Source organism: Prionailurus bengalensis, chromosome C1, assembly GCF_016509475.1.
Source record: "Prionailurus bengalensis isolate Pbe53 chromosome C1, Fcat_Pben_1.1_paternal_pri, whole genome shotgun sequence".
Taxonomy (NCBI): Eukaryota; Metazoa; Chordata; class Mammalia; order Carnivora; family Felidae; genus Prionailurus; species Prionailurus bengalensis.
In genome coordinates, this window is record NC_057345.1 from 143,823,680 (window position 1) to 143,846,700 (window position 23,021).

A 23,021-nucleotide genomic window follows, 5' to 3' on the forward strand; every position below is an offset into this window, starting at 1 on the left:
AAGTCCATGGTTAATACCAGCTGTCTCTTGTGGCTGCAGGATCCAGCCTTCCCACTGCTGCCAGCTGGAGTTTTGTGTGTGCTTCAGAGAAAATTTCTTTTCGTCCCAGAAGCTTTCTGAGTTTTTCTGTGGGCAGAATGTTGGAATGGTGCCATTTGTGTTTTTGTCTGAGGCTGCTTATTCAATGATCACGCACATTTGGACCAGTGGTGCTGGTCCCACTAATCTCTGCCATTTTTTTTCTGCTCAGTCTCCTTCCCACAAATCAAAGAGGCAGCAGCAAGAATTAATTGCAGAATTAAGAAGGCGACAAGTTAAAGATAACAGACATGTATATGAAGGGAAAGATGGCGCCATTGAAGACATTATCACAGGTAAAAGATATTTTCTCGTTGTGGCCCATAGAGACCCCACTGATCTTACCCCTAGTGAGCTACTCGCCCATTGTGCTGCTGCTTTTATCCAGGGCTAACAAGTTCTTCAGGTGACTTTATTCAGGTCCAGAATAAAGGGGAACTCCATGCTAGTGTTAGAAGCATATTTATAGTGACTGTATACTGCCTGTCAAGGAGACCCAGCACTCTCTGAAAAATCTGTTTCTCATTATCATTGGAATGTTGCAGATTTCACCAGGCCCGGCCTTCTGATGGTTTTCCATTGTCTTTGATTTGTTAGCCTGCTCCATTTTCTATGTGGCCACTCCTACCCAAGTGCCTGGTTAAAATAAATACTATGGATAAAGCCCATGCAGGGTTGTGTACTAACCGGAGTCAATGCACATTGTTCCAGCATGCTCTTTACGAGCTTTTTTACTCCTTCAACGTAACTGAGGACAGTAGGAAATAAGGAGCCGGTGCTTTCATTCTAATGGGCCAGCAGGCTGCTAGCCCACGGTTTTCAGTGAGTAGTGCCTAACCCAGCCTGGTCCTTGTCTGATTAAGTTGTAGCCTAATGCTTGCTGCTTGAATCCGTTCTGTAGAGATACTGCATTCTCTTACAGATCGGGAAAGTAATTTGAGCCACTACCTTATGACTGTGGCTACTAGTGACTTTCCTTTCTTGTCTGTTGCATATGAATACTGTTTATTAGCTTCCAAGAGACTTCAAACTTTTTTTTTGCTGTAGGAAATTTAGAAAATATGCCACGCAAAACTGTAGAGAATAGTATGATGAGTTCCCATATGCTCATCACCTATTAATAATTTTCAACTCATGGCCAGTCTTGTTACTTGTCTGCTTCTGCCTGCTCCCCATTTACCAACCTGTAGGATTATTTTGAAGCAAATCTAAGACATACAGTTTCATCTGGTTATATTTCTGTTGGCGTCTTCAAAAGATAAGGACTATTTAATAAAGCAAACAAATACAGCCATAGTACCATTATCACACACCTCCAAAACTAACAACTTTTTAATATCAAATGTGCAGTCATTAGTCACATTTCCTCCATTGTCCTAATTTTTAAGAAATGTAACTTTCAGATTTTTGACTTCTCAATTTTTGTTAATAGCTCAGTCAGCATCGTAAATAGGGATCGATCCCAAACCACCAAAATCACAATTTTTTTTCCCACAAGCTCAAACCCAAGGAAATAAAATAGGTAAATAAATCACTAACAGGAAGTCAATAAAGAGTGGCCAAGAGAAAAGCCGTCTCAGTCGTCAGTGGATAGGTAAGTGGCCGGTGAAGTGCCTCGGTATGGCGCACACGTAATCTGGACACGCATGTCTGCCAGTGTCTCATTGTTCACTCTGCAGTGACTTGCAGATGGCCCCTAGGGAAAGTCCCCATTGTTTAGCCCCCCTGTTGTTTCCCCCACACTGAGGGAGAAGCTCTGCTCTGAGCAAGACCAGGAACAGATCTTTTTGGGTAAGCACCTGCTAGCCTCTGTGCCGTAATAAGATTAACTGCAGGGAGACGAGCATCGAGCCTCGCATATTAAGAACTTAGAGTTCTTTTTCCATCAGTCTGTTCTCCATGTCAGTGACACCTGGCTTGTAAACTGAGTGAAATGTCCAGTTTCTATTTGCCTGACCTAATCGTTCAGCCACCATTGGAGGTGAATGAGTATCGGCTTACAGAGCAGGTTTTATTCTCATTAAAATACTTTCCACCCACCAAGCCCCAGACTGACTAACTCTGTTAGACTTTATGAACTCACTTGGGTATATATTGCCTTTCCCTCCTTCCCTGGCCACCTCCCCCCTTCCCCCCCTCGCCTTCCCCAGGTATGATTAACAAAGCACTAACCATGTACTAATATGATAGATCTTGGCTCTTACTCTCTGCTGTTTGTCTTATTTGGCTATCATTTTCAATGCAGTGCTGAAGACTGTGCCCTTTACTGCTCGCACCGCCAAGCGTGGCTCTCGATTTTTCTGCGAACCTGTTCTCACTGAGGAATACCATTACTAAACTATTACTCTTTCTCACCTGATGCTCTTAAAAGGTTGCTACAGATTTTTTGACCTCTTATGCCCCTCTGTCTGTCTGTTAGGGCCACCCAATATACCAGCATGGAATTGCTGTCTCCACCATGTTATATTTTATGTTGCCTTCACACTGCATGGTTTTGCATTTCAGTCATTACTGCTTACTCACTGCCACTTTCAGTATGTCTAGGAATCCACACAGCTATGGTGGTCTGAGTGTGAGGGATTTGGATTAATAGAATTGCTTGCAGAAATTTTTAGAAAAACACTATAAATAGAGCACTACTTTGAGAATTAGTATTCGGACCAAGTAGGCTGTTACAAGTCTTTTGGGCTAGTGTCTTTGAACACAAAATGATAGTCATGAATAACAGTAACTACCATACCTAACATTTATTGAGCACTTGCTATTTTGTCATGAATGTACAGATATTAAACCAGCCTCTTTTCTGTACTCACTTAACATGCTTTGATGAAATGAGCCGTGTGCAAGTGCTCAGGAATGCAGAGTGCTCTAAAGTTGAAAAATGATTTGCAGAAAAAAGTGTGAACTACACACAGTTGTAAATTGGGTCTTTCTTAACTCTCTCATACCATCTGTAGCCATCACCCACAGCATGATGGAGCTCATGGTATAAGCAAGTAGCCCTTTGGACCTAGAAATCTGTATAAGTTGATATAGGCAATCCATAGCTGTATATTCCACGTCTTCTCCTGAGTGTCATGCCCACATTCAGATATCACGTTGGAACAAGGCTGTGAGGCAGAAAGTGAAAACAAAGGCTTTAGGAGCTCTCCATAGTCTTTCCTCATTTGTGCTTCTTCACTGTCACTCGGTTCCGTGTCAAATCCAGGGCATTTCTCTTGTGATGAGATCATATCTGGACCTGCATCTTTGGTCAGGATGGTGGCAACTAGAAACACTAATAGCAAAAACCTATTCTCGGAGAATGCCACTGTTCTTAGAATCAAAACAAAACAAAACCCCAGATTTTCAAGAAGTAACAGCCTGCCCTCAGTTCCTGATGGCTAGATAAGAGACAAACTTCTCTGCAGGGCCCAGTTGATTAGAAAATGGATAAGAGAAGCACATATTCTAATTGGAAATGACCATTAGCTTCCTGTGCTGAGATTGACATGGAACGGGGTACCTGTTTTGATTGTGGCATTAGCTTGTCTGTGAATTGCGCTTGTTATGTATGTGCCTCTGTCACTGAGGATCTCATAGGATGTGGTGTGTGGTTGCCCACCCTGCAGTGTACTTACCCACCAGTGCTTATTAACAAGGCTAGACACTGTCATCTACTCAGCTAATGTTCCTGTCAGCTTTGCTGCTGGACTATCATTCTGGAGCCATATTTCAAAGCAGCTTGGATTTGGGTGGTCAGAGGGGATGGGCGGGAAGATCCTCTCCTCTTTCCCTTGTTTTATCTAACACCTCTTGTATTAATGGCCTCCCACTCTCTTCCTCTGTTGGCTAACATGCCGGGTATGTTAAGCACTAAGTTGAATTGCTTTCCATTTTCATCCCATTTTTACTTAACCATCATTTTGTGTTTTTGTTTTTTTTTCTGTTTAGCCTTAAAGAAGAATAATATCACTAAATTTCCAAATGTTCACTCGAGGGTAAGGATTTCTTCTAGCACACCGGTGGTGGAGGATACACAGAGCTGGCAAGCATCACTTTTTACTTAGCTTCCTCCTCTCTCTGTATGCAGATCAGTGGTTTCAGTCTATGGCTGAGGGTGATACTGGTGAGAGTCTGACCAGGGAGAAGTCTTTGTAACCTCGCATTTCAGTGATGTGAGGCAGAGCCTCTCTGTTGGACTCTTTCTGGCCTGCTTCCATGTTGTTAAGTGTGATGGCTTGGGCAAGGGTATTTGCTGATGATTGTACCTGCTTTGGGTGCTAGGCTGTCCTTCTCCGACCCTTTTCTTGGCCTTCGAGTTAAGCAGTTAACCTCTTTTGATCTGAAGAAGTTGAGAGCACTTCCTGGCCGGGGAACATGATCTTTATGGCCTTTGAAGATGATGATCTTTAGAGCCAGTTGTTCAGAAGACTCAGGCATCACAGAGCTACAAGTCACTTAGCCAGAAGTGGAATTCTGAACTTCCCTTACCACTCTGGGCCAAGAAGCAGAAGCTTGAGTGGATTAAGGCATACAAAACTATTCTTCCCTTGAATTTAGAAGGGCAGGGTACCAAATTCCAAGGAGTCAGGAGCTTAGGTCTCAGCACTGACTCAGCTCCAGTCTTTTTGCCATGTGAAAATTTGGGCTCAGTGTTGCCAGGCCCTCCAGTTTTCCAAGGGAAATCAGAAATCTTGTCTTTTATATTAATTATTTAAAGATCAGGAAACTGTATTTAAAAATACAAGTTGGAGGCCAAACATTCTGTAGGCCAGATATGGCCCACTGGCTCCATTTTCAAGCTACTTAGTAGGTAAAGGGATAAACAAAGATTTGATCTGCTTTAATTCTGTTGTTTATGTTTCCCCTTCAAGATATAGAATGTTTCCTAACAGAAGTCAATAATATTAAGTTAATGAAAGGGAAATATATACTAATTAAATGAAACAGTGGGAAAAAGTACAAAGCCTGCCCTGCCCTATCAAAAGCAGCTTACCTGCGTGCTAGGCAAAGCATGTTTTCATATTAAAGAATACTTACATAGAATAAAATCCCTTGTTCATGCCACTTTATCCCATTAGAACAATGGCTTCTTGAGCCAATATGCAGTGATTGGTTCACTTATTCAACAAAGCTTTGTTGTTGTTGTTAATGTTAGGCATTTTAAACATTCTCTTTTAACATTTTAAACAAACTGGAAAATTGAGGAGGGCCCGTTCAACTTCTTCCCTCCAATGAAAAACAGGAACTACCTATGGCAGGACAGAACCTACAGAAATAGAGAATTATTTTGATTTAGTGATTATCTTTCTTTAGTGGTTAATTGGGCATTATGTGTCTAATTCACAAAGTAAAAAATGGACTTCACCTAATATTGAATAAAAATTATGGAACCTCGGCAAAATAAGCATAGTGTCCTTCCTGGATTAAAATTTCAGGTAAGATAGGACAGGGCTTATTAGTTTTGCAGTTTAAGATTCATTTTAATTATTGTTGATACTCAGTTTCCAGAAAGAACAAAAACAAAAAGAAAACTAAGCCACAGCTTTTTCCAATTGAAGAAACACTTCAAAATAAGACTCCAGCTAGACTCTCTGGCCAGTGACAGGAGCAGTTGCCTCTCCTCTGTATTTTTCTAAAAGTTCCAGAATCACACCAGTATTACATCCTGCTTTGTTTAAATATTGAGGGCAAAGTACATGTCCTTGGCTCAAATACTCAATGAATTTTGAAGGGCCTGTTAGCTGACTCTTCTACACAAGCTGCTTTGATTGGCTGCCAGCTGACTTTTGTCTTGCTTAGACACATGATACTAAAGGTTGCAGTTCTCTTATTGGTAATCTTCTCTTTACAGATCTTAGAAACCAACCATACAGACGAGCCGATGCGGTGAGGAGAAGTGTCAGGCGGCGCTTTGATGATCAGAACTTGCGTTCTGTTAATGGTGCCGAAATAACCATGTGAACCTGAGACCTGCCTGTATGAGTAGAGAGTGCTTGAATGAAACTCTCCACATGAACTTTATGCGCTACCCTTTAACTGCAACCTTGAACATTGATAAAATATTCTAAGGGCTCAGATTTAGCAAACACATAGGAATTTAAAAATGATGGGCTCTCCTTTCAACCTTTGTTAACAAGTGCCTAAAAGTGGAAGTACCTGCTCAGATTAATCAAAGCAATAGGGTTTGATTTGATTAGGTATCTTTTTACACCAGTATATTATCCAATTTTTTAACCAAAATGTAAATTTCGTATTACATTCATTATCTGCCATTGTGATTGTCCCATGATGGCACACCCTGGTTTCCTGATAAGTTGTAAATAACGTGGATGTAATCTGCTCTGGGTTTCCTTTGCTGAGATGTCTTAAGGAATTTTGTGTTTTAGCCATACCCATCAACTTTGTATTTTAAAGGGCTTGCAACATGGAAGAAGGAAAAGGTCACATGACAGACTGCTGTCCATAAGCAAGCCCCAGCGAAGTACAAACAGGATGTATTGCAGTGGCACAGGATAAGTCCCTCAACTCTTATCTCGTTACACATTCTACTTCTGTGCTAGGGTTATGATGCCCTGTGAGAAAAGTTCACCGGTGTGAATGCAAGGATATAGTGGCATACAGATTTGTGTAAGATTTATTTGCAGTACTGTGGTCTTCAGCTAGAGGCAGCTTTTAAAAAAAATAATGCAAATGTATTTATTAATTAGCACTAAAATTAACATCTCAGTAATCAGTATTAGGATTTCTGAGGACTATTATGGGCCAATCCTGAGAATAGAAATTGGTGCCTTGCTAGCCAGGGAGAAGCTCACTAGCTTTATCAACAAGCATTCAAGATTACTTCTGCTAGCTAGTAGTGTTAGTTAACCCAGCCTTATTCTGACAATCGCAAGTTTTTTTCCCCCTTCTTCTTCCTTTTATAAATTGGATATATTTTGCGTTACATATCAAAGCTAAATTCTTGTATTTCCCACATTACTTTATGGGAAATTGCAATTAAATTGCTTGAAATATTCACATTGGGATTAAGCTTATATGATAGGTAATGGGACTAAATCAATGGCCAACTAAGCCACTGTTATTTTTCCTTCCTCTCTGGCAGGGCACTTGATCCATTCCAAAGTCAGAAACTGGACTAAAGCTAATTTGTACTTTCCATAATATACATTCTGCTTCTGGCTTACCTTCTTGGTACATTACATCAATATATTAATTGTAAAGTTTATTGTATAGTATTTAACCACTGAATCTTATTTTATGTTGTGCTTATGTGAGCTCCTTGGTGAAGGTCCCATTTTCCTTGGATAATGTGTAGTTATATGATCTCTTTTTAAATGTACAGATATTTTGCTATAAAATTGGTGCAGTTTTTTATGGTTTTTACACTTTAATTCCCACCTAAGCCTCTGGGTAATATTGTAAATATTGTTTAAAAATGCATCAGCCAGCCTGTGCTATACAATCTGAATGTTATTTTAACTTATAGGTTTTTTTTTTTTAATATATATATTTAACTACAAGGACAGTTTAGGGATCAGTTACCACATTTCACTTTAGCATACCTATTTACAAAAAATTACTTTTAAAACTGCCACCTGCTAGCACATTTTCATAAATGTGTACTTTAAAAAGAACATGCTGAGATTTTGTCTGTTGACTCAACATTCATTTTGGTGAAAAAAGCAATTTGACCATGAGCTACAACACAAGTAGTCGGCCCTTTATCACAAGCAGCTGTTTTCCAAAGCTCAGTGCTAATGAGCATATATTAAAATAATTACCTATTTATTAATCTACAGATAGACAATAATGTTGGCATGTTCTTTTGTTTATTAATGGGCCTGCTTCTTAGCAATATTAGAAATGTTTTATAAAAAAGCAGTTCATGTTACTTTTCTGGTCTTTTCATGGCATATGAGCAAATAAACTATTTACACTACTATTCTGTAATATGTTGTGATCTTTCAGGGGCATACTTTGGCAGGGGGTTACTAGTTCCATGGCTCAAACTCAAGATACGAACTCTTGATCACTTGCTATATGGAACATAGGAACCACATTTTCACAGTGAGGGATACATCTCCCAACCATTAATGATTCTGTTGCTTCCAGAGAAGCACTTTTGTTTGGTGAAGATATTGCCTCCCCCAGATTTGTTCAATGAGGATGTTGTGTGTATACAGACAGGTTATGTGTGGACTACAGAGGTAACCAGGTAACCTTGCAACTGACAACCACATCAAATGGTTGGCCAGGTATGTACAAGCCTTTTGGCCTCCATTGCCCAAACATACTGTTATTTGTAGTGATAATTCCAAGTCCTCACAAAAACTTACGTGCAACATTCAGTATAACTTTTTAGGGAAGCAAGGAAATTTGATATATATTTTTTAATGTTTGAGAGTGAGAGTGGGGGAGGGGCAGAGAGAAAGAGAATCTGAAGCAGGTTCCTGGCTCTGAGCACACAGCCTGACACGGGCCGAACTCACAAACTGCGAGATCATGACCTGAGCTGAAGTCGGTTGCTCAACTGACTGAGCAAGCCAGGTGCCCCTGAAATTTGATATTTTAGAAAACTGTCCGAGTGGCTTTAAAACAATTTTCTTACAGGGGCATGAGTTATTTAGTTGTTGTATTAGGTTTTTGCTATCAATTCAGTGGTCTCACTGCACCACAGTTATACAATGTAGTTGAAGCTTTATTTTTATAGAGAAGAAAAAGTTAAATTTCACTTAGTAAAATTCTCTAGTTTGTGCCTTCATGGTATTAGAAATAAGATTTTTTCATTAAAAAAAATTTTTTTAATGTTTATTTGAGAGAGTGAGCCAGGGAGGGACAGAGAGGGAGACAGAATCTGAAGCAGGCTCCAGGCCCTGAGCTGTCAGCGTACAGCCCAACGCGGGGTGCGAACCCACAAACTCTGAGATTATGACCTGAGCTGAAGTTGGATGCTCAACCGACTGAGCCACCCATGTACCCCAAGATCTTTTTTGTAAAGTAGGCTTCACGCCCAGCATGGAGCCCAGTGTGAGGCTTGAATTCATGACCCTGAGATCAGGACCTGAGCTGAGATCAAGAGTTGGATACTTAACCCACTGAGCCTCCCAGGTGCCCCAGAAATAAGATTTTTAACATTATACAAATTTAGAACATTTTCAAACCCAAACCACAGCAGTAAGTTCAAATGAGGTAGATATGGTTAGGTGTAGGCCATTATATACCATTAGTAACATTTAAGTTTTAATGTTTATTCATCTTTGAGAGGGAGCGCAAGTGGGGGAGGGGCAGAGAGAGAGGGCACACAGAATCCCAGCAGGCTCCAAGCTCTCAGCAGATTCAGGGCTCAAACTCATGAGCTGTGAGATCATGACCCGAGCCGAAGTTGGTCGCTCAACAGACTGAGCCACCCAGGTGCCCCTAACCACATTTAAAGATGCTTGCCCATGACTCAGAATTAAGTCTCCTGATTCCCCACTCCCAGTCCTCTAAAAGTCTAAATTCTAATCCACTAAAATTCACTGCAATGAATGTCCAAAGGGCCCTTCTGACTCAACAAGGCTCAGCCCAGAACGGGACTTGATACATCACTGTGGTTCAACATACTGGATTTTGTGAAATTACCTTTTACATTGGAAGATATGCTTTTATAATAGCTTCACAATTCACATACCAATTAATGTGATAAAACTGCTCTTAGCCCTAAGATATTTTAAAAAATTTTATAAGTGTCTGCAAAAACGATTGGGCCGGTATATGAAAGGATTAATTTTTCTCTTAAAACTAATACCTGCTCTATTTTCAAGAAAAAATCTGAAACTTGAAAAAGTGCATCAAGTTGTTGACAGACTTTCTTTGGTCTAATTTTTATAGAGAAAATCAAGTATGACACTGAGGAAACAATGTGGGCATCTAGCCTCTCACAGCAGAAAACTGCATATGAGGGGTGCTTAAATGAAAAGTTGACACAAATCCAATTTACTTAGTAAAAAGATGTCATTTTTTTCTAATAAATTATATTTATTTACAAAAGTCTAATTTTATATAACTATTAAGGTTCTTTACATCAGAACAATATATAAACAGAAGAGAAAATCTGGTAATTACAAACACAGAAAATAGAAACCTGTTCCCCCTATTATTACTCACCTTTCAGAACAAATCTTCAGTTTAGTTGTAGAGAGGTAGGCAAGAGACCAAACCTACCAAAGTTTCAGGCAGGGTCAAAATAAAAGAATATTTATAAATAGCACATTTTCGATACCCCAAGGAACAGCATAAAAGGGCATTAAGAAATGGCTTTTGGATTCTGATTAGGCAGCCACTCTGTTTCAGACTATCAATGAGAACCGGGGTGGGGAGTTGTTAGTTCCCCTAAATTGCAAACAGCAATAGGCCATTATACCTGGGGCAATTACCAGTCATTAACAATAACAAGATGGCCTTGAAGCATAGATCCTATGGAGTCACAAAAGCAGTTTTTATGTAGCAAGTCTGAAAAGCACAGAAAATCTACTTAAACTTAAGGAACTTAGGCCAAGGAGACAAGCTAAATAAAATGGAGAATGGAGTGTGTAATTGGAGCCCCATTTTTTCACTTCCCCATACCTCACGCTTTGTTGGAAACAGCCTGAAATAATTAGTTCTCAGTTTACAATTTAGGAATTTTGTTGTTTCCAGCATGGCCTTTAAAGACTAATTCTGATCTAAATTACTACTTTTGAACTACTATAACTTATGAATATGAAAACTATGTTTTAAATCACAAGGGATTTCCTTTCCTACTCAAAACCACATGGAAGTAACATGTTCTAACAAGCTTTTGGAAATTTCTGTAGTAAAAGTGACAAGGTACAATCACTAGAACTTGTCCTCAGTGCATTTCGATTATGTATGTGGCTTTAGTTGTGGTTTAGTATAGATTATTGCATGATGCTTTCTCAAGCATCTCCTATAATGCAGAGGCTGGGATATTGGGTAAGTCTGTCAACTAAAATTTTACATCCAATGTATGCCTACTGTGTGCCAGGCACTGCCTTAATCCACAGGATATAGCAGTTAATGAAACACAAATCCCTGTCTCCAAGGAACCTATCATCTAAGTCCAAACAACTGAAAAACTTAAGACCAAGGTAAGATTTAATAAAGGTAAGAATCATTAGACTGAAATATGCTATTAAGCCTATTTAGAACACAGTTCTGTGAAAAACTACTCATGACATTTTGCTTTTCCTTTACGTAGAGTACAGTTTTTCCTAGAAAATATGAAAGAATTAAAATTGTACCTGGTACTGAGATACATCCCCAAGGGGAAAAGCAGCAGCCTGATTTAAGATACAAGGAATTAATGTGCTTTGCCTTATGTTGCTTTTAGAAATGTTTATTTGGTTCCTTAGTTTTGTACTTTACATTTAAATTACATAATACTCTTAAATATTCTATAAAGCATTCGTCACTCCTCCCTGGGCACTATTTGATTAGAAACGTTCTCTCTCTCAAATAGCATCTAAACTATAAAAAAAAGAAAAATCTTTATAAGGCTACCCCCTTTCTGGATGCAGAGAAAAGTGGCTGCCTAGTCAGCACTGAGTTGACCATTAACACTGGGAGAAAACCAGGATCATCTAGACAAATGCTTGGTAACACAGGACAAAGGCCCTTTGAAAAATGATAATTATGGACCGTGTTTCCAGATAAACGTAGAGACATTTCAGCTTTTACATTTTCTTTACTCCACCAATGAATTTAGGCCTTACTCTTGGCCATTTTTATTTTATAGTTGTATGAATTGAGGCCCAATTAGCAAAAGTCAAGCTGTGACATTTTGATCATTTTCGAATTTACTGGGAGGCATAAAAAGTGAAGTTTTTATTGTTGAAAAACATGACTGATCTATATGCTGAAGCTCATATGGGTATTAATGAAATACTCTTGCTGTGTTAAACAAAAAAAGGACCATTGCTTTTATTTAAAAGCATTATTTAAATAAATTTGGGAAAGTGTAAAGAATTCATTATACTGACTAAATTCACTTCATACAAATTCAATTTTCCCATATAGGAATTACTGGACTGCAAGAAAAAGAAAACATCAAATATTTGAGATTCTTGGACTATTATGTTATTAAATATATTAGTAAATTTAATCCAATAATTCATTAATATTGATGTTACAGAGGGAAGAAAAACCCTCATTTACCTAAGAGTCTGATGCTTAACTGAAAAGTATAAATTCCCCTCATCTGCAAACATACTTCCCTGTTTGAACACACGTTCCATAAGGAGTTTGAACAAATCTGTTTAACAGAACCAATATTCTAAGACAGTTCAGGTTGTAGCAGACTGAAAATTTAGAAACCTAATCTAGTAAATTAAAAATATTCACAAAGAACTCTTGCTATAACAAAAGTTTCCATCACCTGTGCCTTCAGGGTTATACAGTATCTTTTTGGTAACTAAATTCCATTTGATGGGTTTGTTAAAGCAAGGATTATAGTCACTTCAGTTATATCTCTTATAATAAGGATATTCTATTTTGAATTGCAATTTCAGTAGTTTTGTTTTTAGGTCAAATAATTTTCATGGATGAACTACAGAGAAACTTGAATTTGTATTAAAGGAATGTGAGGTGATAAGACAGTACCTCTAAGAAATACAGAAATCTATTTTGAGGACATGCTAAAACATATCAATAGGTTTTTATTTAAATAGAAAAATTAAAACTTAAAAAAAACCATCATTCATGGAATTAAAATTTTACAGATTCTAAATTCTCTTGTGAAACACCACTAGTACTTCTGCCAATATGATATGCACTTTAAAGATTTTACCACTGACTTCCATGTCAAGTGTTTGACATGATTAGTGATATTAACTATCATTATGAGACGTTTGAAAATTAAATCTAGGCAACTCCCTATTGCCAAGGTTGTTATATGTTTTGGTTCTAATATACAATAAGAGACCAACCCTCAAGTAAGCAACTTCATTACTTCACATATTCTAAGGATGTTCTCATTTTCCACAGTCCTGTCAGTTTTCACAGCAGAAAAATGACTTGGCAGAGTAGAAACAACTTTCCCATCCCCTTTTTCTTGAGGCTTGAAACAGTGGGCAGGGATGGGAGAGTAGTCCTGGTCATTTCATTAGAATGGTGAAGGAAAAATAAGATGAACTTTTTGTTCTTCTAAATGCCAATTGAAATAGGATTGCTCCAAGTGTCCAAAATAAAAAAATACATAATGCCAAAGACTATGTGCTAATATTTACTTATTAAAAAAATCTCCTGCACTGAAGGAAAATAGTATAAATTACATTACCAACTTGCAAAAGTTAGCATGTAAAGAGTATTCTAGCTTCAAACCACTGCCTCTCTAAAGTTTTCTATAGGAAATTTATAGATCAAAAACAAATTATAGGGGCTTCAAATGTACGGATTTATAATATTCTTAAATATTAAAAAGGTAAAGTAACCTAGCTATATGGGTAAGATGAAGCAAAATTTCAAGGATTTAGTATCTTGAAATGATAATACAATTTTCTTAGAGCTGAGTAGTTTAAGTAGAAATAAATACTAGTACACGCTAGAAGAGAAGGTTTAATAATTGATAAAAATGTACAAAAATATTCAAATCAGAAATGCTTTAGAATGTGTACCACGAAGTCAATACTTCTCAGTGAGTAGGGAAGATAAAAGACTTCCTCAATGAAAAAAAGCAAGAGAAAAGATTGGATTTAAAAAAAAAAAAAAGACAACTGTTAAAGAAAATGTTTAAGTCAACATTGATTTTTGTTTCAGACAAGGATATTGCAACTATCACTTAAAGTTTGGTGGCACATTCTTTAGTAGGTCCTTAAGGCAAATATATTTAAACTAATTTACAATTTGATTTGATGTTATCTTTTTAAACATCACCTCAAAATAATGCCCTCACGACAGCCTTTTTAAAATGTACTCCGATGTTTCATAAAAAATAATGGTGGCTTTATTATAGTAGGTGCTCATTAGCACCACTATAGTTAAGGGTCTACCAGGTTTTCCATTATGAACACCTATTTCTGAGTTCACCATAAAAGATCGTATCAGCTTTAACCAGTTGGGTAGTGCACAAAAAAGCAGTTTTGTCAGTTGCTGGTGCTTTTTTTGTACTACTAAATATCAAAAAATTTTTCGTTTATCTTCAAAATCCAACTTCTATAAAGTAAATCAAATCGCCTCATGACTTAGACTTCAGAACAAAGTAGAGACATCTGCAGTTATCAGTAAATTGCCACCTTTAATCCATCCTGCAGTGCCCTATGAAAGGGTCTCAGAAAGACAGTTATGACCGTATGAAAATATGATTCTTGATACAGAATCAAAAGTTATTTTCAATTTCCTTTGCTTTTATAAAGTCCACAATAACAATACTTTAAATGCACTTTTTTTTTTTCCTGTGATATAATTAAAACCCAGTGTTATTTCAATTGAACTTTAAAATAGAGTCCCTGGTCTGAATTAGACTTTAAATCATACTGTAAACATATATTTGGTATAATTTATTGATCATCATCCAGTTGTTCCAGAAGGGTCCTTCTGCGCTTTTCCAATTCCCCTTCACTCAGCTCACTGCCAGAAGTATCCCAATTCCCCTGAAAGACATTGTATACAATTACATTTAATGCCAGTGCTCAAAATATTAGGTAGTATTAAACCTTATAAAACAAAAATCCAAAATTTATACGGATTCTTTTCCATAGCAACAAACCCATCACACCAGTTTAAGGACTGACCTCTTTTCCCAAAAGTCTACCAATGAGCTGCTCACTACTCCTTGGTTTATTAGGGGAGACAGAACAAACTTTTAACACTGGTTACTTTTCCTTCCTGTTACACCACTGAATATGAAACATCTTGTTTACATTTAATGGGGGGGGGGGGGTTCATTACCTAAGGCACTATATTCCTTGCTAATTTTGCAGATTCTAGGTCGCCTTATAAGGTGTTTTATATTACAGAAAAGTATTATGCTTTCAGAATACTATCCTCAGATAAACATTTAAGATTTATGAACAGGACAACACTAGGTTAAAAAGACTAAAAATTAGTATTTGTGAAAACCTTTAGAAAGTGGATAATTTACCTATTCTCCTTCCCTTCAGAGATTTCATTGAACTTACTACAAAGAAGAAACTATTGAGCTGCTTCACCAAGGATGTGCATTAGACTCACCAGGGCAGCTTTTTAAAATTTTTTAATGTTTACTTTTGAGACAGCATGCAAGTGAGGGGAGGGCAGAGCAAGGGGGGACAAAGGATCTAAAATGGGCTTTGTGCAGACAGCAGAGAGCCCAATGTGACTCAAACCCACGAGCCATGAGATCATGACCTGAGCCAAAGTTAGACACTTAACTGACTGAGCCATCCAGATGCCCCACCAGGGCAGCTTTTAAAAAGAACTTCTGTTATCAACTGAATCAGAATATCCAGAGGGAGGAGCAGGGTATTTATCTACACAGTTTAAATTCTCCACAGGTGGATTCAGAGACATTATTCCTGCTAAGTCCATAGTATTTGTGGAAAGAATGGCAAGGCTAAGAAGGCTTATGTTATTGTGCTGTCATATATGTATACGCACACACATATATATGGGAAACTGAGCAACTATTTATGTAATTTGGTATTAAAATGTTAAGTTAGCCTTGTAGTTATCTCCTATCCCTTTGCCCTCACCTCTTCCCTCACAATGATTACTCCTAAAAGTTACTGGAATACTACCTTTTGAAACTGGATTTGACAGTAACAACTGTGCACACCTGGAGGGAGAACCCCAGAACTGAGTCTCATATATTCCTTAAAAAATCTGACAGAAAACGTACAGTGGCACTTCTTAGAATTACAAAGAAGACCGTATCCTTTCTTAGTGTGTTAAAATAATAATCACAGAAGATTTTCTGAGGAATATCCATTTTTATATTTTGAAAACACAAGTATGAAATAATTCTGAATACTTACAGAATCCTTTCCAGTCTTTTTCTTAGGTGATTTGTGTTTTGATTCTGATCTTTGTCTAGTTCTGTCTTTTTCACTTTCTCGGTCTTTTTCTTTTTTATCCTTGTCTCGCTCAGCATCAGACTCTGGAGAGTCCTATGTAAATGAGAAATAAAGTTAACATGTTGATGAAGATACCAATCATTTTTAAAATATCCCCCATATAGGTAACATATAAGAACATCCATGTATTATAGGGCATGTGTTCTTACTATGGTGAAATTTGGAGGGCCTTTTCTTTGGGAAGGATGACATTCTAATAAAGTAACATCATGAAAGAGCTTTACTAAATCAGAACAGAAGGCACACAAAATGGGATTTTATCTATTATTATATAAATGCAGACAAACATGACATTTTTTACCAATCCAGTAAAATGTTCAGATATGTACACAAGATGCTGTGATTAGTTTAATCATCTATTAGGATGACTGTAAATATAAAATTCTCTCCTCAAAACTGCAACTGACAAGTAGTATTTAAAGTATACCGTCACCACCTAAATAAGTGGTCCTTAATTAGATACGTGCAAATTTAAGTGAGCAGCATGAAGAAAAATAGCTCCTTAGGTGTATCTTGATGCATATGTAAAATTAAGAATGAGGAGCACAGGAAGCAGCCAAACATTTAAATCTGTGATTCTCACCATAGCTGCATCACATACATACACACTTGGGACTTTCTCTAAGATTACTTTAAAAAGCCAGAGTGGGAATCTTAACACTGTTGTGTGTGTATGTGTGTTTAAAGATTGCTAGAAGATTTCTAAGATAAAGATTAAGGTGAAGACAAACTATAAAATTCCTGAGTCAGGTGTCCACCTGAACTATGCTGGACTGCACAGGACCAGACAGAAGAGTTCTGTCGCCACTGAACAAGTTAAGGGCTAATGCCTAGGTGTAGTACAAAAAATTAAAAAACTTGCTTACAGATTTATGTCTCCTCTTCTTGCTTTTCTTCTTATGTTTTTTTGACTTCTTATAACTTCTCTCTAAGCAACATGAAAAGAAAAAAAAAAATGTCAGAATATGAGGACATACATCCCAGTGCCAATGATTCTAATCAAGTTAAAAGATACACTTACCAGATTCAGCACTAGAAGAATGTTCTGAAGCAGACCGAGACTCTGATCGCTGTCTTTTTTTCTTTGAGTGGCTGTCATCATCATCTGAATCTGACCCCTACATAATTAATACACATAATTTCATTCATAATGTTGCTAACAAAAAGTTCAATACACTTAGGGTGCCATAATATTAACTTCCTTACCGATCTAGAGCGTGAACGTTTCCTGTGATGTTTTTTAGATTTTTTAGAATGTTTCTTGTTCTTTGAATGATGATGTTGACATTCATGCTACAAGCGTAGGAAGAATTTCAAAAGTTTACATTTACTTTAGACAGCAGATCATAAAGAATTTTGAAATGCTATACAAGTAATTATTAGAGTAAAAACCTCATTTGTTTTGAACAAATTTAGGACATACTTCCTTGCAACTGTGAAGAATTAGCAATGTTCTGTTTGATCTCAATCATCCTTCCTATGCCCACTCGTTTCACCATCTAAACACGGCAAAGTATTAATAAAGAAAGTGTCCTTGGGGCGCCTGGGTGGCTCAGTTGGTTAAGCCACCGACCGACTTTGGCTCAGGTCATGATCTCACAGTTCATGAGTTCAAGCCCTGCGTCAGGCTCTGTGCTGACAGCTCAGACCCTGGAGCCTGCTTCAGATTCTGTGTCTCCCCCTCTCTCTGCCCCTCCCATGCTCATGCTCTGTCTCTCTCTCAATAATAAACATTAAAAAAAATTTAAAAATAAATAATCTGCAGAGCAGTCCACCTGTTTTCAACAAGGATGAAATAAACAGCATTTAGATAGTTTTTCTGATGAATCTGGCTTTGTTCAGCAAGCTAGGCTTGGCACCATGAAAAAGAACTACCTCAAAGCCATCCTTGACCTAACATGAACGAGGTTAGTCTCAGAATAAAGCAAAATCTATTCCTTTTTCTCTGCACCCAAAGAGCATTCCCTTCTAGTCAAACTCAAGACCTCCAAAGGCAATCTAACTCAAACACCACATGAAATCAGAAAAGGAAATCTTGTCTTTGTGGATTTTAACTCACTTATTAATGCTGCAGTAAAAGCTCCTTGCCTCCAAACTTAACTATGCTTTGTTTGAAAATAATTATGCTTCAGTTTACAAGTAAGTAAAACAAAAGATTTAGCTCAAAAGGGAAGCTCCTTTTACTTTGGTCACTGAATGCTAATTCTTCCTCCTTTTCCAACTCAAAGGCTCAGATCACTGGGGTCCCAAAACTTATTCCAGAGTGACTGGCTCCTTCCTATGCAATCATCTTCAGCTCCATTTGAGACCTCACCACTTTACTACCAGCATACATCACCAAAGAATCCTGTTCATGATTAGGAACTGGGGGACAATGCTAAGACACTAGCTACAGTAGAACTTCTCACAATCAATTCTATTGTAGCACTTGAGAATCTTGTTTGAATGACTCCGATGCCAGAAATTCTGACATTCTGAATTTCTTACAAGCTCCCAGGTAATGCAGATACTGCTGCTCTGAAACACACTTGGAACAGAAAAGATCTAGAGGCCTCTAGGACTAGATCAAAAGGCAGGTGAGAAATAAGAAGGGTGCACTGCTGTCAACATTGAAATTCATCAAGAACAAGAAATCCAAAGAAACAGTGAACAATTAAGTGACCTGCAGTGCCCAATGACCACACCATTCAACACTCTAATGTTAAATAAATTCCAGCTTTCAGCATGTTATAAAGGATCACTTTACGTAACTGCCAGGATAGGGCTGTTAAAAGCACTGACCCTAGAGTCAAACAGTCTGGGCTAGAATCTGTTCCCTGCAAATTACTTCTCTTTACCTCAGTTTGCTCATCTATAACTTCAAAGGGTTGTTGTGAGGACTAAGTTCATGTACGTAGTATTTGCAAAACCATTAGAACAATGCCTGGACCCACATAGGCACCAAATATGATTATTCAGCATTACTGGCCAATTTAGCATATTTACTATATATACATACCTACCTGAAATCTTCATCAAAATACTCTTATTCAGTTAATGGAGTAACTTACTACTTATTCCATAATTTTCCAGACTTCCCTGAACATTCAACACATCTAACATAGTGTAATATTGAAATGTGTGCTTAAAAAGCTGTTTAAGTTTTCTTTAGGTTTACCGCTCATTCTAGGAGGCTGCTAAATTGTTGCCACACAGAAAATATGAAACAAATATAAACTGTCTCTAAAACAAATCTTTATAATGACATGAAAGCTTAGTTCCTTTAGCTTAAAGGCAGTTTCTATGGAAAAATCAATCCTTAACCATCTTAGCATTACCTAACATTTATATAGACATTTATGTAGAGGCAGTATAATTTAAGAAACATACTTTAATCTTTTTGTTTATAGTTTTATGTATTTTGTAATAATTGATTCAATTATGAGAATACTAAAATTACCTCAAGCACATGCATAAAATCTTTAAATATTCGTTTTCTTTCAGACTCTAGAGTTATATCCTCAAATGCTGGCTCTTTTACAAATCTCTCCCGGATCTGAAAAATTCAGATATAAAATGAATACATAAATAACAAGAAAAGTATACCAACAAGACTAAAAAGAATCACAACATCAAGTGGTAACTGTGACAGCCTCATCCCCTCAAAATCTATTAGATTTCTTTTCTTCTGAAGTCCAAGCCATTTTTAATAAATATTCCTAAACGCAGGGTCTGAGCTGACTTTATACTTTGAAAACATTCTGAATATATTTAATTTATATTCTATAAATAACTTTTTTGTGGCTATAAAATGAGAAGGGAATTAAAAATATTTTTATCTTCAATTGTAAAGGAAATGAATCATGAGAAAAATTTTACAATTATACATACATCTTCCCAGACAGCATCCAATTCTATTGGAGGAGTAGCTTGTTTCAACATACTCTTAAATGCAGATTCTTTTCGTTTCATCTTCCGAGCCTCCTCTTTTTCTCGTTCACGTTCACGGGCTTCTGCTTTTTCTAGTAACTTTTAGAAAATCATATTTAATCAGTTACAATAGTACAGCTGAAATAATTCATTATTAATTTAAGCATTCTCCCATTATATATAAGTTACGGGCCAATTTATAATACCAATTAATTTGAGCAAAGGAAACTTCATCCTTATCTATTTTCTTTTACTTTACTCTGAAAGACTACTACTCAGTGAAATCCTACTCATGCTCCCTTATTTCAGTAGCCTACAGCTTAAGTACTTCTGGCTGAATATATTAAAAACTGTACTGAAGTAATGGTTTAGAACACAAGTAAAGCTAGTTGTTTTTCATAGAAAAGTTGAAAACTTACACTATTGAAAGCCAACTTAATATTTCCGGCATCTAATGTGGTTGATCTTTTAGTTGAACTGATTATGGCCACGAAGTCTTCAAAAGTAGTATTCACTTCAACTACAAATCCTTTATCCTAAGAAAGAGAAATCTTGTTAACACTAATAATACATATAAATCAAAGGAACACAGTATCAATTTTTAAAATATACTGCATATTGACAATAAATAGTAAGTGTACTGTTTACCTTTAAGATGTCTTTTATGATCTTCTTCTCATCATGATAACGTGCTTTAAGATCCTCAACATAAAACTTGAAAAGGTCAAGTGCAGTTGATCCTAATGAAAAAACTAAAGAAGTCAAAAGCTAGCTCTAACCAAAGAGCTGCAATTACTTTTTTGTTTATAAAACAAAATAAAGCACCCCTCCATTCCCCAACACAACCACTTGCTTCTCTGGCCCATTCCAACTACTGTCATAACCATAAATAGGGAAAGAAAACAATCTCACCCGGCTGACCAAGCATATTAGTGAATCTGATGTCGGAACTAATTGTTGGATACAATTCCATCCAAGATGACATAGAATGCAGTTGTCCATGTTCGTGTAGTTCATCTAAAAATATCTGGGGAGGGAAAACCCAACAACAAAACCCATTATACTGAAAAATCATCTTCAAGGACCTTAGAAATATTACTGTAACATGAAAACACTTTTTTTTATTAAAACAAATTTTTTTTAATGTTTATTTATTTTTGAGAGAGAGAGAGAGAGAGAGAACGAGCGAGGGTAGGGCAGAGAGAGAGGAAGACCCAGAATGTGAAGCAGGCTTCAGGCTCTGAGCTGTCAGCAGAGCCCGACGTGGGGCTTGAACTCATAGACTGTGAGATCATGACTTGAGCAGAAGTAGACACTTAACTGATTGAGCCATCCAGGTGCCCCAAAAACACTTTAAAAACAATATTTGAAACTCTTGTACCAATGTATCCCAAATATGTTTAGGTACAAAGAATACTTGCTCTCTCATGGAAGTAAAATCTGCTTTTAGGCAAAAAACTCTTTCGCACTTCAAAGAAAAGGGTCTTTGAAAGGCTACATTATTTTTCCAAGGATCAGTTTATTGTCCTTTAAGATGGACATTTCAGTTTAAAATGTATATATAAAAGTTAACTTGAAACATTATTATTTGTATCTAATGATGTGGCTAAAGAATGTGTATGCATGTTGCCTGTAAAATACACTTTTTGTTTTTAGACACAGTGCCCAGTGTATCCTAGGTGTTTTGTTTTTTTAATTAACAAATGTGGGCCTGCCTCTAAAAGGATGTGTATTACTAAAGTGATACATACAGTAGTCTGAAGAACCAAAATTCAACCCCATATCCCATATTTGATTTCAAAACTTATTTCTTCTCTTCCATGTCAATTTTATATCTCAAAATTAAATATATGCTTATTCCAATTTGTTCATTATTATTTTTTTTTTTTTTTGATTTTCAGGGCAACATATTGAAAATTTTGTACTCAGCAATTTCCACATTTCCTGATTCCCCAAATCCATATGGAGTTTATAAACAAATGTCTCCAAAGAACTATGCCCCACCCCCCTACAAAACAAATAAAAAAACAACTATGGCCCAAAATTCTGCTACTGAAATTCCTACACCTACACTGTTCAATACAGTAGACCCAGGTCAAATGTAGCTTCTAAATACTTGAGATATGGCTACTCTCAATAGAGATATGCCATCAGTATATAACTGACAACGATTTTGAAGATTACCAAAAAATATCAATTTTTAAAAATACTGATTCCATGCTAATATTTTGGATATATTAAAGATTACTGAAATTAGAAAATAATACAAAAATCATATATGAGGCATACAAATTTTTACTGGCCACCAATGCCCTGAGGAAAACCAGACACCTCATCAATTACATTTTTCATCAAACAGGAATGGATGCAAAACCAATGTAACATGCTGACACCAGTTATAGAAACAGTAATCAGAAACCATAGCCATATTTTAGGCTTGACTAAAAGACCCACCTGGACTTTACATCAGGATTTCCTTTTTATATTCTCCAGTCCTAGTACTGACATAGTACATTCTATTTTCTATGACCCAGATTTCCTTATTTTTATTGTATTATTATTTTATCATACAGGTCTCTTTTTTTAAACTATTGCAAACCCTTCATAAGAGGCATTAAAAGTTCAATGGTTGCAGAATATTAAAAGACATAAAAATATGTTCTTCCCTTCTTCCCAGGCACAAGGCTACTCACTGAAAATGCAGGTTTTCCAGTATTATTTGTATCTAGTTGCAGCCATATGACTAAATTCTTAGAAGCTGAATATGAAGAAGAGTAGAACTTCTACATCATCGGCTTTATTTTTTTTTATTTTTTATTTATTTATTTTTTTTAATTTTTTTTTTCAACGTTTATTTATTTTTGGGACAGAGAGAGACAGAGCATGAACGGGGGAGGGGCAGAGAGAGAGGGAGACACAGAATCGGAAACAGGCTCCAGGCTCTGAGCCATCAGCCCAGAG

The 23,021-nt window shown here is 36.8% G+C and overlaps 2 protein-coding genes across 22 annotated transcripts in view; one reads left to right on the forward strand and one right to left on the reverse strand.

The window, feature by feature from the left end:
* FMNL2 (formin like 2) overlaps window positions 1–8,005 on the forward strand; it is a 311,215-nt gene extending 303,210 nt beyond the window's left edge. For 4 of the 12 annotated variants that reach the window (XM_043576719.1, XM_043576724.1, XM_043576730.1 and 1 more), the window contains 2 exons: window positions 251–374; window positions 5,915–8,005. In XM_043576719.1, the coding sequence (XP_043432654.1) occupies window positions 251–374; window positions 5,915–6,024 (234 nt within the window). In that variant the 3' untranslated portion in view covers window positions 6,025–8,005. Of the gene's footprint in view, window positions 1–250; window positions 375–2,323; window positions 2,450–4,011; window positions 4,108–5,914 lie in introns of those variants that run through there. The other 8 variants (XM_043576720.1, XM_043576726.1, XM_043576725.1 and 5 more) reach the window with 5 other exon arrangements.
* A 5,633-nt stretch (window positions 8,006–13,638) lies between these two features.
* The window catches only part of PRPF40A (pre-mRNA processing factor 40 homolog A), a 53,549-nt gene continuing 44,166 nt past the window's right edge, over window positions 13,639–23,021 (reverse strand). For 5 of the 10 annotated variants that reach the window (XM_043576742.1, XM_043576739.1, XM_043576737.1 and 2 more), the window contains 10 exons: window positions 20,973–21,087; window positions 20,709–20,800; window positions 20,480–20,596; window positions 20,022–20,159; window positions 19,591–19,686; window positions 17,358–17,444; window positions 17,173–17,269; window positions 17,018–17,079; window positions 16,053–16,184; window positions 13,639–14,690 (listed from right to left, as the gene is read on the reverse strand). In XM_043576742.1, coding sequence (XP_043432677.1) covers window positions 14,598–14,690; window positions 16,053–16,184; window positions 17,018–17,079; window positions 17,173–17,269; window positions 17,358–17,444; window positions 19,591–19,686; window positions 20,022–20,159; window positions 20,480–20,596; window positions 20,709–20,800; window positions 20,973–21,087 — 1,029 coding nt within the window. In that variant the 3' untranslated portion in view covers window positions 13,639–14,597. Of the gene's footprint in view, window positions 14,691–16,052; window positions 16,185–17,017; window positions 17,080–17,172; window positions 17,270–17,357; window positions 17,445–19,590; window positions 19,687–20,021; window positions 20,160–20,479; window positions 20,597–20,708; window positions 20,813–20,972; window positions 21,088–23,021 lie in introns of all 10 variants that reach the window. The other 5 variants (XM_043576740.1, XM_043576738.1, XM_043576736.1 and 2 more) reach the window with 1 other exon arrangement.